The sequence below is a fragment of the Schistocerca serialis genome, chromosome 3 (assembly GCF_023864345.2).
Source record: "Schistocerca serialis cubense isolate TAMUIC-IGC-003099 chromosome 3, iqSchSeri2.2, whole genome shotgun sequence".
In the NCBI taxonomy this organism is placed as follows: Eukaryota; Metazoa; Arthropoda; class Insecta; order Orthoptera; family Acrididae; genus Schistocerca; species Schistocerca serialis.
The window spans coordinates 430,520,768-430,536,266 of record NC_064640.1 but is presented as its reverse complement, the minus strand read 5'-3'; the positions used below and the strand labels follow the sequence as shown (position 1 = coordinate 430,536,266).

Here is a 15,499-nt window from a genome sequence, read left to right as displayed (position 1 = left end):
AATGCATTCATACTTAATGATTAACATGTATGAAACACATTTCATTTATATTCATTGAAATGTTTTCCTCAGCATGTGCAGAGTGTTACACAGACTGTTTCTCCTTTTGTCATTCTGCATGATGCATTTATATTTAATGACAGCTGAATGTCTCCAGGATAAACCTTATATATTCCTTGAACATGTTAAAAGTTGTATGATTTATTATGTAGCTATGTAAAATGACATCAACTGCACGGAAAATGTTTAAAAATGTATCAATAAATCAAATATTGGTTGTACTCCGATTGGATTTGAGTTAAGTAATAGATCGGAATTACTTATCTAAATACCTGGTAGTTTTTAGCATTAACATACATTTCACTACCAGTTGTAAGTAAGGATAATATCACTATTTTTTACCATTAGCTTTTTAGAAAATTGACCAAAGCCACAGAGGGCACAAATTCAAAAGTTTCACTACGAGTTACGTAAAAAACCACGCGCAACACTGCAACCACTCTATATCCAAGGTTTTAGTGACTTCCACCGTATAAATTCAAATTAGGCGTGCAAACACAAAATATAAAATTTCATGGCGAACCTTGGTTTTGTGGGGGTGTTAATACTCATTTCGTATTTCACTGGCGTGCAATTATTCACAGATTCAATGAATTCCACATTACAAAATTAATGAACATGAAATATTAAATGTCAAGGTGAATCATAGCTTTGTGGGGATAAAAGCAGGCAGCACACAAAGTTTCACGGTTCACTGAACTGGTACGATTTGTGGCTTTTGCAGCTCCCAGCCGTCACGTGGCGAATATTTCTTTCGTTTCTCCAATCATTCACTATCACATAAATGTTTTGTAAAAGTCAGAAGTTAATTTCCGGTCGATTCGCGCCGCACGCTTCCATTAGCTGATTGTAACTTGGTTCTCATTGGTTGACTGGACTATCGAAACCCATCTTTGAAATAGAATGTATTTGTGCCTTGTCGAGGAAAGAAGCGCACTGGATGCACATGCAAGGAGCTATTTCCATCCGCGAAAGATAGTGCCACTTTGCGCTTCTCTTTTCTTGTCACTGTTCTGCGGGACGGAGGAGGAGAAATACCAGTTAATCTGCAGTATTCGCCGTGGTTTAGCGGTTTTAGATGCTGGTTGCAATGGGAAAGTTATTGGTTCCATTCTCACGCACTATGATTATCTGTTTGTGAAACTTGCCTATTTATGGTACTTTGTAATTTACTTGACAGTTCTACATATATATGAATTTTGCTCTGATGTAGCAAACAGTTCAGCTCTGATTGTACTTTCATTTTGTTCAATAAATGTGCTTTCGGTATTTAGTGTTTCTTTTTCTTGACAGCCCTACTCTTACAACCAGTAGCGGTAATTGATCTCTAATTCTGTGTTACAGTATTTCTGTCAAAAAGATGTGCTAATACATCTTTAGTAGCATAATAACCACCCTCGTGTACATCTTCAAATTCCAGGACGTCGAGCTAATTTGTTAATGGTATCTTTTAGCGGTACTTACTTTGATGTTGAAAAGATCTGATGCGAAAATGTAGTATTTATTTGATTACGATGTATGTTATATCTGTAACTCGATCAGTAAAAGCTTGCATTACATTTTTTTCTATAGTACACCAAGGGCCAAACTTACATCACGTTCTTCAATATTTCACAGGTGTTTTTTTTATTTTTTTTAGCTGTCTCTAGACCTGTACATATTTTGTGTAGGACAGTTTGTCCTGCAAAGAGCATCCCCTATATGTCGGGTGTATAAGGCATATTAAGGTCTTGTTCTCAGAATTGTTCTGTGTGTTAAGTGGCCGTTCAGCGCTGTTATAACTGCAACGCGTTGTAATGCTTCATAATATGTGAATGAAAATCCCCCATTGATGCAGCTATCATTTTGAAACCAAGACTGGGATAAAGCCAGAAAATATGGGGCATTTACACGCTATTGGACTGGTGACGTTCGATTATACTTGTTAAGACGCTTTATATGTGTTTTGTACTTGTATTCGGTTTTTTCATTCGCTGATATGGCCTTGGATATTTTATTGATTTCTTATGCCTCTAGATAATCATATTGACTATTCAGTGGTCCCAAGAACAGTATAATTAGCTATAATTTCAGACGTATTGCGATATAATGCCTCAGATAGTACAACACCGTACTGTCACAAACCCTATATTCCCTGCAATATTGTTATACTAGATGAAGTATAACTGTTACAAAAACTGTTTCTGAAACTTAACGTTTCGAATGAAGAGTTGATAATGACTGACCTGAGCTGTTCTTGTGGATCGAAAGATTACGACCCTTCTTGTCATATCGAAAGTTCACATCATTTGATGCACGACGTTTTGTTGGCGCCAAATGGCAAGCTACATTTTGAGATTAATGTGAAAACGTTTACTTTCTTTATTGCCAACTGAATTTGAAACACAATAGTGTCTCGACCTCTATTTGTTGCTGCGCATCGACCTGAGGTAATTATAAGCAAAGACGTCACGCTAAGGTGGAGTTCGTCTGCTAGTGCGTGGTGTTTGCTGTTTTCTTAAACGTCGATCAATATGTGGGATTTGGTTGGCGCCGTGTAGAATTTGCAATGCCTCAAGTAAGTAACATTTTGTGATAGTTATCATGTAATACAGTTACAATACGTGTGAACAAACTGACAAGGAAGTTTCTTTTATATACCAAGATGTTGACATATAGTTGTAGCGACATTTGTACTTTTTTGGAAATAGAACTAGTTTTCAAGATGTTGGCTTATATTTGTAACGACAGGTGTGCTTTATTCGGAATAGAATTAGTTTTCATCATTTTAGCATGTAGTCTTTCTGTTGGTATCTTGATATAATTTTAATTTTTCAGGTTTTTCCATCTGTTAAGATATGGAGTTTAATCATATTTGCTGTTGTCACCTGTTGTTACTCAGCGGCACATATCGAGAATGACGACAATGTGCTACACATAGGAGGAATATTTCCTATTGGAGGAAAAGGTGGCTGGCAGGGTGGTCAGGTAACACGCATTATGAAAAAGTATTGTTAATGTGTGAGTAGTGTATTGTTTCCTGTGATTTTTGTATCCAGTTAAGTTAGGGAAGTATAAAACTGCCACTGATCCACACAGGCCGATTGAGAACAGTGTGGTCATATCCAGGCTCTCACATTTATTTCTGCTACCAGGCTGTGCAGTTTGGGAAGGTGCACCAGTCAAATTGAAATGCATAAATGGGAAACCTCCAACGCTTTAACCTAGTTAGTATTTTCCCCCCTTATGATTTCAGGTCATTTGAGTTGCCAAGTTGTGCGTTTAAGCACAATCTTAACGGGAGAGAAACTAGTTAGTTAATCTGTGACTTAATATGAAGAGTGAATGTGTAATATAGATGAACTAACAGTCATGCAATTTTTAAGAGAGATGAAGATGCTGATGTTACTGACACTGAATGCTATGTCTCAACAGAGAGAAGCCTTCAACAGACCCAACTTTCAAAATATTTTGTTTGTGAATTATTAGATGTCATTGTTGAAGGTATAGACATATTACTGTGTGTGTGCTTTTTTGAGAGATAGAGAATATTGAATGTGGGCTAGTAATGTCTAACTAGGTAACTTTTGCTGTGCATGCATTTGAAAAGGGTGTTTGTCATAATTTCTAAAACAGTTTTTCTTTCTCAGATAGTCACAGCATAATTGGTAGCTGATAGTATCAAGTTGTAGGTTTGGAAACTGTTTAATGGGACTCAGTTTTGCAAAATGAGTTTTAATTAGTATTTTTCTGAATAATTGCCCTGTTTTATAACTGAAACAATGATGTAGCAGTCTGTTACAGGATTGCAGTGCAGGGTTGAAAGCATCTCCCTTCATTTTTACTTCTAAGGTGTCTGTTACATAATCTGTGGTGATTGTTGTGTGTTTGGATGTGTTCTATGTATATTGGATGTGTTGTAAATCTGTTTTCACATTTAAAAGATTGATTTTAAGTGCAAGATATTTTAGACTGAATTGGCTACTGTAGACTTCTACTTTCTTTAAATTGAAGACTTGTATTTCTTTGTAGGCATGTGAACCAGCTGCTAATCTTGCCCTGGAAGATGTAAATGCAAGACCAGACCTACTGCCAGGATTCACACTCAAATTACATTGGAATGACAGTGAGGTAAGCACCCATACAGTATAATTTATGTTTAAAATCATGGTACAAAACTATTGTCTGAACAATTGTCACCATTAGCTGGTTGCAAATAAATGTTATAGTTAAAATAGAAAAACTATTTTCGTGGAAACAGAGTGACAATTTTAAAGCAGTTATTGTGGTCAGTAGATCTATATAACTACCATCTGAAAGGCAAAGACATTCATGATCATTTTTGAATAATAGCTGATACTATCTCACTGCTGTTATTGGTCTATATTAATGAACTACCAGAGTAGTTCAATACTATTTGCAGGTGACAGACATTTTAATTAAGGAAATGGATGTAGAAGAGGCTACACTTGAAGCAGAAAGTGTATTATGCAGACTAGAAAATGGGTTCAGAAATAATAAACTGATAATAAATTTAGAAAAATCATGAGCTGTAAAAACAGTTGACCAAAATAATGAGATAATCTTAAAAAAATTAAGGACTACAGACTTGAACAAGTGCCATGTGTAAAATTTGTTTCCATATTGATGATAAATTGGACAGAGTACGTCAACAGCGTAAGCAGTACATTTAAATCAGGCTGCTATGCACTATAGAAGTTAGCCAAAACTGTAACAATTAGTTCTCAAAATATTTTAATTTACCCACTTTGAATCAATGTCATTAGGAAAAGAACTGTGGGAAAGGTCAGTACTGAGGAAGGTACACATCGTACAGAAAAGGGCTATATGCATAATGACCAATGTAAAACAACGAACAGGCTGCAGATCAAAATTTAGTCCAAACATTTTAACAGTAACAGATATTTAGGTATATAAAATAATAGTCCGCATCTCGTGGTCGTGCGGTAGCGTTCTCGTTTCCCACGCCCGGGTTACCAGGTTCGATTCCCGGCGGGGTCAGGGATTTTCTCTGCCTCATGACGACTGGGTGTTGTGTGATGTCCTTAGGTTGGTTAGGTTTAAGTAGTTCTTGGGGACTGATGACCATAGATGTTAAGTCCCATAGTGCTCAGAGCCATTTGAACCATTTTTTATAAAATAATTGCAGAGGCTAAGAACATCATCTTAAGATAAATAAAGAGGTTCATCAACGTGAAACAAACTGTTGGAAACTGTAAGCAATCCAACACAGAATAAGTTGCTATGAGAGAAGTGAGACATATGTGGGGATGTATCTATTCACTTGCCTTCTGAACAGTACCAGCAAAATAAATATTAATATTTTTAGAACACAGCCAGAGAAATAATGGAGAAATATCAATTTTATTTGGTAAATGAATTTACTGAGTATTGCAAAGAACACTCAACAATGTGATAAGAAGTAACCACCAGTCAAATAAAAATTTATGTATGTAAATTTAAATGCAAGGGAAATATTCATGTACTGGGAAAAAGAGCTAAATACAGTGTACAAAATCATAAATGTATTAGGCTGTAATCTGTGTTATAAATGCACTAAGTTGTAGTAAATTGTTAGTCTATAATTAATGTCAATGCCTGTATGTAATGATACAACATGTATCACCTTCAGTTCATTGGATGGCTAAATAAAAAAGTAAAATAAAATGCCCCTGTTAGTGGAAATCTCCCAAAATCTGTAAATGAACATTTTTTGTTATTTTGCATTGCATTTTGTCATCCATTCTAAAACATTTGTAGCTGAAGTAATTTTCTATACATAGGCTACATTACATCCCCCCCCCCCCCTCTCTCTCTCTCTCTCTCTCTCTCTCTCTCTCTCTCTCTCTCTCTCTCTCTCTAACAGAATTGTTTCCCCCCACTAATAATGGCAGTTTTCAGTGCACATCCAAAATTTATTATTTTCTTTTAATTCTGCCTCTCTTGATAAGTTTCTCTGCTGATCATGTAATTTTTATGGGAATACTTTCTGTGTTGCAGTGTGAACCTGGCTTGGGAGCATCAGTCATGTACAACTTGTTGTACAATAATCCCCAGAAGGTGATGCTTCTAGCTGGCTGCAGCACAGTATGCACAACTGTTGCAGAAGCTGCAAAAATGTGGAACCTTGTAGTAGTGAGTACATTTTCATTGTTGACAAAATTTCTATACAAATTCTTAGTCTGCAGAGGAATAGTGGCCACGTTCAGCATATTTTCTGTAAGTAGTAGGTATTTCAGTGTTTTCGCACAGTGATACCTTTTTCATTTGAAACTGTGGACTGTTGTTTGCCTTATTGTGAATGGAAATGCATATTAGTGGTATGAATTTCTCTCACTGCGAAACCAAGGTCGGCTAATATTTACATACCAATCTTTGTCCACGAGTCTTTATTGTTCTTACAATATAATTTTTATTTCTGAAGTGCGAACTTCTCCGGAATACTTGAATATTATGCTACAGTATACTCATGGATGTAATTCCCTTCCCCCCCCTCCCCCTTCCAGTTTTTCCCACAGCAGTAGGGTCTACACAACATTTGAATTTAAATAAAAGTTGGGTGGATTTTTTGCTGCTTATAGTCCTCTGTGGCATGCGTTATCCATGAAATTGAGCAGGAGAATTGAAAATGGATGTATTATTTATAATAAAAAAATCTCACTAACAATTTATATATGCCTTCTCTGAAAAATTGAGCTATGTTTGACGTTAATGCCTCTGTATGGAGTTTGTGTGAGTGTCCCTTCAATTTTTATTCTGAAAGTAGAGTTTGTACACAGATGCTGTATGTAGAGTACCCATGAACCCTATCTAAAAGTTGACTCTGTTTATACAGTCAACTGTGAAGTCTCTGCAATTATAGTAGTTGGGCATGGTGAAACTGGGAGCATGATAAATAGTTATGCCATGTACCCAGATTTCATCTTCCAAGACTATGTGACCAATGTTTGCAGATGGAATTATAAAATTACTTCTAGGAAAATATAATTTTTTATTTTTTCCTCATGCCCTATTGTATTACCCCTGATGAAGGAACATACTCTGCTGAAATATTTTTAAGTTTTGTCAGCACTGTGCTATTATTACTTTATTGTAGGTGATAAAAATAAGTGCTTTGCTGAATAGTATAAAATGTGACAGCACTGTTAATGTGATAACTACTCACAAAAGATGACCATACCAAAATGGTACTGGTGACAGAGATATAGTGAATATCAAACTATTTTAACTGGGGTATATACCAATTTGTAGCACCCCAGAACTGTATACACTGTGATTTTTGTAATGAATTCTCCAAAGAAGAGATTTTTATGAAAATGCATTTACTTCTTTCCAAGTCTTGTTCACATTATTTAACTGACATCTTAGAACAGCGAAGTAATGTGTGTGATTAATAAAGAAATGAACTAAAAGGGACAACATATTGAACCATACAAAATACTATTCTTTATTTTGCTTCTGTATAAAGTTGAAAAATTCTTTTTCTACAAGGTTAAATTGAAAATATCTTTGCTCTCCGTACTAAAGTTGTTCCTTTGTCAGTACCATTAATAAGTTTGTTTATAGTGTTCATATTAATACTCACTTTTGTTTCAAATATGTTGCATAGTACTTTATTGAATAAAATGAAATTATTGTGGAAAATAATTTACTTAACTCATTGTGAAGGGTAATATTTTGAGATTTGTGTTTGGCGTAGGTTGTCATTGTTTTGTTCATATTGACAGATGAGGTTAGTTTCTAGTTTCACTAAGTTTCTGTATTCATTTATTCTGATCTAAGGTCAGATAGTCTTTATATAGCTTAATACTATTTTATTCTAAAAAGAGATGCGAGGACAAATACGAGTGGGACCTCTTCCCGAAGACAAAAGTTTACGAACATGGCAGGTACATAAGTACGTATTATTTCTTTAGCTTTTGCTATCAGTCTCCATAGTTAAGGAGAGGAAAAACAAAAGCAATTCAAGAGGAAAGCCTTAGGAAAAGGTCCATTCTATACAAGTAAATTGAGGAACATGTCAAAAAAAAATAGCACAGTTAATTACAATATCTCTTGAACTGGAGCTGCACAGAATATCAGAGTAAACATATCACTAAATATAAAATGTTTTAAAGCAACACCACTTGTTGTGACAGTTTTTTAGTAGGTGGTGTTAGTTTGTTTTTATCATTTCTATGTGCTAAGGGATTATTATTTTCAGTATTAATTTTTGATACTTTTCTGTAAAAGTTTTACTAAACATAAGTTTGGATACAGTTATACATATCAGTTGTTGGCAGTGTAATTGTCATGGGATCAGTACTTAAAATTAAGCCATTGGATGGCTGATGTAGGTAGCACAAGAAATATGGGATAGGACATTTATGTTGATACATGCTCAGAGCACTACATGGTCTGGGCAATATCAAATTCCTTAGATGTCCTCTGGGTTTTCCAGAAAAAATTGAGGTGGATAATGGTTTGGACTGCCTCTTCAGATTTGATGACCATTTGAAGTCTTAGATTTCATTGGGTGTCTGTTGGAAACACTGTATTAGTGCTAGACTGCTGAACCTGATCATCATTATTGTACACTCTGATCCACTAACACACGCAGCACCCAAAGCAGAATTACTTAATAACTGTGTTGTAAGATAGACATCAGACAATGAAAATTGCTCTTGCAGAATATTGAAGTGTCTCTTAACCCTTTTGCTACTCTGGGCGTTGTGTACATGTATATGCATGCAGCTTGTGTTTTCCTACAGTGCTACAGACATCTGTATGCATCCTGAGCTGCTGACCTCTTACTGCTGCGGATGACTTACTTCCATATGTCGTTCAATAAAAAGTTTAGAATATTTATTTATCATGCAACATATATATCTCATTGTGTGCTATCATTTGCAAAAAACCTAAATTCAATATCTTGAATCATTTGAGATGTGATGATAGTTATGACATTATTTGCAATGCGCAAGTTCGTGAAAGAGTGCCCCTTTCACAACCTCTGTTGGATATAAAACCCAATAACTCGAGAACGAAATGAGGTATCATTCTGCTCTGTTTTAAGTAAAGTTCCAATATCTTGTCTGTTTCATTCACTGCAATGTATGAATTAAAGTCAACCATATGGAAAGGTTACAGCGTGTGCTTTTACCTCTGCAAAATCTTAGGAACTATGGCACACAGTGAAAAGAAATTCAGTTATTTATTGTGCAGAGATATCAGACTGTAAGATGTGCAAAAATCTATTTTTTTTTTTCAACTAAGTTTCCAAAAATCCATATAAGTATTTCATATCGGCTGTAATGCCATCCATCAGCACAGGCACCAGCATTTGGTAAGTAATACAGTCGTAATGAAAGCTGCCATGAGCATGGAATGCAGAGAGCGCATCTGTAGCAGCAAAGAGTGTAATAGGTTTTGGAAAGTACAACTGAATTTTTGGTAATTAACATTAAATGTATGCTTGTAACTCAATACAAATGTGGATCAAGTTCAGTGAAGGTAAGATCCATCAGGGAGTAGACAAAATTTTTCCTAACCTTCACTTTTTGAGAGATCAGTTTTTATAATCAGTGGTGCACTATTTGTTTCTATCTGTTAAGTTTTATGTTTGTGTTTGCAGTATCATCCACATGTTGAAAAATGTATGTGACACTGTCAGTCAGTACTGAGAGAGTCCCAAAACAAAATACTGTACTGTTGAATGATTAATATGACTGAATATTTATTATGCAAATACAAATACCATCATGTCAAGGATGTGACTTGTCATGAAAATGAGTGGAATAGCAAAAAGTAATATACACCTTTCCAAGTTACTTCCTTATGTTTACTGCTCTATTGGCAAAACTGTTGTGCAAGACACAAACTTTTTTTTTAAATGGTTCGTCTCCAGTGGTCATGTTTCTGCTCTGGTATTACTTTACAAACAGGGCACCAGTGAAAGCCTTCACAGGTTTCACAAGATCCAGGAAAATTGTTAATTGTATTGGCTATCTACAGAAGTGAGGTAGTCGCAGAGGACTTCAGTAACATTAAAATCATACCTTAAGGTTTTTTCACTACAGGGATTTAACAGACAGCAAAATGAACCATAAAATTCTGAAGTTAGTTTTCACAGTTTTGTGATAATGGAATGTTTTGAAAGAAGATTTTTATCAACTGTCATATGGACAGAAAGAGAGGAACTGTGTAAATGTATTCAGAAAGAACATTTGCAAAATAGCTACGCTCTCGACCGACAAACTGGGACCCTGGAAAGAGTGGGTTTTGTATTATGTTTGCGATACCATGTTGAGTATAGGTGAGAAAATGTGTGTTCAATACTGAGTTTATTAAGGCTGGGTTTGATATAGTGGGTGAAACAGAACTGATACTTCTAGTAACTTTGTCTGTTGTATGTAGTGAAACGTCCCAGTTGAGGATGAGAAAATAACTGTTGTCTGACTTTTTAAAAAGTCAAGGCACATATGTTTAGAATTATCTTCATATACCCCTTTTCTCCAATTATATAAAATGAGGTTTCTTCCCAAATTTGTCATTCGAAAAATATGAGGTCATCTTGTATTTGCAGATTAAACTATTGTTGCTGAGGTAAATGTTTTTACATAATTTTCCTCTTACATTTACAGATAAAGCTTTGGCTATTGAGGTATTGTACAAATTTATTTTGAAGTGTTCTGAAGGGTAGAGCTTAGCAAACAATATGTTCGTTTGAATAGACTCGAGATTTTCCAAAATGCAGATACACTTAATACATTATCAATCTTGTTTGATCAGTTGTGTGACATTTGACTTGGGGCACTAGTTCAACAGATGGATATGCCAGAAACTATGAACTGGGTACAGCAACAATCTACTACTCTGCTTAAAAACTTGACTATTTTATGAAGCACAGGAGGAAACAGCAATAAATTGTATCAACCTACAAACTTCTGTAGTATTTGAATGGGTTTGCAATAGTTCTCATAAAAGTACAGTAACCATATACATACATTTATGCTGCTTTTTAAGTAAAGGTAACATCCAAAGGCAAAAATCTTGTCCTCCAAAAACCATTACATGATTATGAACTGTAGTCAGTATCCATGGACCTTGCCGTTGGTGGGGAGGCTTGCGTGCCTCAGCGATACAGATGGCCGTACCGTAGGTGCAACCACAACGGAGGGGTAACTGTTGAGAGGCCAGACAAACATGTGGTTCCTGAAGAGGGGCAGCAGCCTTTTCAGTAGTAGATGATTGACTGATCTGGCCTTGTAACATTAACCAAAACGGCCTTGCTGTGCTGGTACTGCGAACGGCTGAAAGTAAGAGGAAACTACAGCCGTAAATTTTCCCGAAGACATGCAGCTTTACTGTATGATTAATGATGATGGCATCCTCTTGGGTAAAATATTCCGGAGGTAAAATAGTTCCCCATTCGGATCTCCGGGCGGGGACTACTCAAGAGGACGTCGTTATCAGGAGAAAAAAACTGGCGTTCTACGGATCGGAGCGTGGAATGTCAGATCCCTTAATCGGGCAGGTAGGTTAGAAAATTTAAAAAGGGAAATGGATAGGTTGAAGTTAAATATAGTGGGAATTAGTGAAGTTCGGTGGCAGGAGGAACAAGACTTTTGGTCAGGTGATTACAGGGTTATAAATACAAAATCAAATAGACGTAATGCAGGAGTAGGTTTAATAATGAATAAAAAAAAATAGGAGTGCGGGTTAGCTACTACAAACAGCATAGTGAACGCATTATTGTGGCCAAGATAGACACAAAGCCCATGCCTACTACAGTAATACAAGTTTATATGCCAACTAGCTCTGCATATGATGAAGAAATTGATGAAATGTATGATGAGATAAAAGAAATTCTTCAGGTAGTGAAGGGAGACGAAAATTTAATAGTCATGGGTGACTGGAATTCATCAGTAGGAAAAGGGAGAGAAGGAAACATAGTAGGTGAATATGGATTGGGGGGAAGAAATGAAAGAGGAAGCCACCTTGTAGAATTTTGCACAGATCATAACTTAATCATAGCTAACACTTGGTTCAAGAACCATAAAAGAAGGTTGTATACCTGGAAGAATCCTGGAGATACTAAAAGGTATCAGATAGATTATATAATGGTAAGACAGAGATTTAGGAACCAGGTTTTAAATTGTAAGACATTTCCAGGGGCAGATGTGGATTCTGACCACAATCTATTGGTTATGAACTGCAGATTGAAACTGAAGAAACTACAAAAAGGTGGGAATTTAAGGAGATGGGACCTGGATAAACGGAAAGAACCAGAGGTTGTAGAGAGTTTCAGGGAGAGCATAAGGGAACAATTGACAGGAATGGGGAAAAGAAATACAGTAGAAGACGAATGGGTAGCTCTGAGGGATGAAGTAGTGAAGGCAGCAGAGGATCAAGTAGGTAAAAAGACGAGGGCTAATAGAAATCCTTGGGTAACAGAAGAAATATTGAATTTAATTGATGAAAGGAGAAAATATAAAAATGCAGTAAATGAAGCAGGCAAAAAGGAATACAAACGTCTCAAAAATGAGATCGACAGGAAGTGCAGAATGGCTAGGCAGGGGTGGCTAGAGGACAAATGTAAGGATGTAGAGGCTTGTCTCACTAGGGGTAAGATAGATACTGCCTACAGAAAAATTAAAGAGACCTTTGGAGAAAAGAGAACCACTTGTATGAATATCAAGAGCTCAGATGGCAACCCAGTTCTAAGCAAAGAAGGGAAGGCAGAAAGGTGGAAGGAGTATATAGAGGGTCTATACAAGGGTGACGTACTTGAGGACAATATTCTGGAAATGGAAGAGAATGTAGATGAAGATGAAATGGGAGATACAATACTGTGTGAAGAGTTTGACAGAGCACTGAAAGACCTGAGTCGAAACAAGGCCCCGGGAGTAGACAACATTCCATTAGAACTACTGACGGCCTTGGGAGAGCCAGTCCTGACAAAACTCTACCATCTGGTGAGCAAGATGTATGAGACAGGCAAAATACCCTCAGACTTCAAGAAGAATATAATAATTCCAATCCCAAAGAAAGCAGGTGTTGACAGATGTGAAAATTACTGAACAATCAGTTTAATAAGTCACAGCTGCAAAATACTAACACGAATTCTTTACAGACGAATGGAAAAACTGGTAGAAGCCAACCTCGGGGAAGATCAGCTAGGATTCCGTACAAATATTGGAACACGTGAGGCAATACTGACCTTACGACTTAGAAGAAAGATTAAGGAAAGGCAAACCTACATTTCTAGCATTTGTAGACTTAGAGAAAGCTTTTGACAATGTTGACTGGAATACTCTCTTTCAAATTCTGAAGGTGGCAGGGGTAAAATACAGGGAGCGAAAGGCTATTTACAATTTGTACAGAAACCAGATGGCAGCTATAAGAGTCGAGGGGGCATGAAAGGGAAGCAGTGGTTGGGAAAGGAGTGAGACAGGGTTGTAGCCTCTCCCCGATGTTATTCAATCTGTATATTGAGCAAGCAGTAAAGGAAACAAAAGAAAAATTCGGAGTAGGTATTAAAATTCATGGAGAAGAAGTAAAAACTTTGAGGTTTGCCGATGACATTGTAATTCTGTCGGAGACAGCAAAGGACTTGGAAGAGCAGTTGAACGGAATGGACAGTGTCTTGAATGGAGGATATAAGATGAACATCAACAAAAGCAAAACGAGGATAATGGAATGTAGTCAAATTAAATCTGGTGATGCTGAGGGGATTAGATTAGGAAATGAGACACTTAAAGTAGTAAAGGAGTTTTGTTATTTAGGGAGTAAAATAACTGATGATGGTCGAAGTAGAGAGGATATAAAATGTAGACTGGCAATGGCAAGGAAATCGTTTCTGAAGAAGAGAAATTTGTTAACATCGAGTATAGATTTAAGTGTCAGGAAGTCGTTTCTGAAAGTATTTGTATGGAGTGTAGCCATGTATGGAAGTGAAACATGGACGATAACCAGTTTGGACAAGAAGAGAATAGAAGCTTTCGAAATGTGGTGCTACAGAAGAAAGCTGAAGATAAGTTGGGTAGATCACATAACTAATGAGGAGGTATTGAATAGGATTGGGGAGAAGAGAAGTTTGGGGCACAACTTGACTAGAAGAAGGGATCGGTTGGTAGGACATGTTTTGAGGCATCAAGGGATCACAGATTTAGCATTGGAGGGCAGAGGGTAAAAATCGTAGAGTGAGACAAAGAGATGAATACACTAAGCAGATTCAGAAGGATGTAGGTTGCAGTAGGTAGTGGGAGATGAAGAAGCTTGCACAGAATAGAGTAGCATGGAGAGCTGCATCAAACCAGTCTCAGGACTGAAGACCACAACAACAACAATGAGAAAGTAATGATTTATGAACTGCATTGCAAATGAAAATTTGGTTATTCACGTATTAGAATACTCGGGGAAAATGTTACCAGCGTTTAATCAGCTTTAGAACAAGACGGTGACATTTAGACAAAACAAGAAAGACAATTAATCTAGAATTAAATGTGTAACGAACAAAACAAATTGCAGTAAACGGACTTATTACTGCAAGAATAAATTATAGCGGGAAGACCTGTTTTGGAAATGGTACCAACAGATGGCATTAGATCATAGGACAAGTGAAAGTTAGAGGATTGTTGCTCAAGCACAGCACTATTGAAGGCTTGGAGGGGGAACAGTGACATGAGCTTAGCTGAGAACTGAGTGTGGGGAAGTGAATGGCAAGGGGCAACCTATTTCATCTTGCTGCCAACCATAGGAATGTATACTGCATGCACTGGCTTTTTATGAACATCTGCCATGTTTAAACTGCAGTTTGCCTGAATCTAGTTGTAGTCTGAATCAAATTGACTTTAAAATTGGCCAAATATTCAACATTAACATACATTTCTGCAGGAGACACTAAAATTGTAGACTGGGGCAGTGGCATACTTGTGTGTTTCATGCAGTAATGTTGTTGATGCTCACCATGAGGTATCACAGAAACAAAACAGTGTGTGTCAGCTGCTGGTTCTACACAGGTAATGAGGGAGCAGTAGGCAGACAATATGTTTTTGTTGCAAAACACATTGTAACATTCTCACATCAGTATAAAAGTGAAATCTGCTGTCTTTTTTTCTCCTTTTTTTTTCTTTTTTAAAAAGATCACATTATATTTGGAAGAACCAGCCAAATACCTGTGACAATGAAGATATAAGTTTCTCAGTTGCCCTGTTAGGATGATGATTAAAAATAGTGGTACCACAAATGACAGGCTAAATGAAAGAGGTAGTGAAGATAAAAATTAATATAAACCATTTCTTTTTGTGTATTCTGTTAAGCTTTGTATTATCAAAATGGAGACATCCAAGAACTGGTGTAAGTTTAGAATAGATGTAATGGTAATGTTTTAGGTGGATACCTAACATCAAAATAAATTTGATTAGTCAGAATATGTTAAAAAATAAATTTTCTTCTC

General features: G+C 36.4%; 1 protein-coding gene across 2 annotated transcripts in view; it reads left to right on the top strand.

Annotated features, from left to right (window-relative positions):
- The first annotated feature begins 2,374 nt into the window (after window positions 1-2,374).
- LOC126470311 (gamma-aminobutyric acid type B receptor subunit 1) overlaps window positions 2,375-15,499 on the top strand; it is a 118,332-nt gene continuing 105,207 nt past the window's right edge. For both annotated transcript variants that reach the window (XM_050098083.1, XM_050098082.1), the window contains exons 1-4: window positions 2,375-2,617; window positions 2,878-3,027; window positions 4,072-4,170; window positions 6,061-6,195. In XM_050098083.1, the coding sequence (XP_049954040.1) occupies window positions 2,609-2,617; window positions 2,878-3,027; window positions 4,072-4,170; window positions 6,061-6,195 (393 nt within the window). In that variant the 5' untranslated portion in view covers window positions 2,375-2,608. The remainder of the gene's footprint in view (window positions 2,618-2,877; window positions 3,028-4,071; window positions 4,171-6,060; window positions 6,196-15,499) is intronic.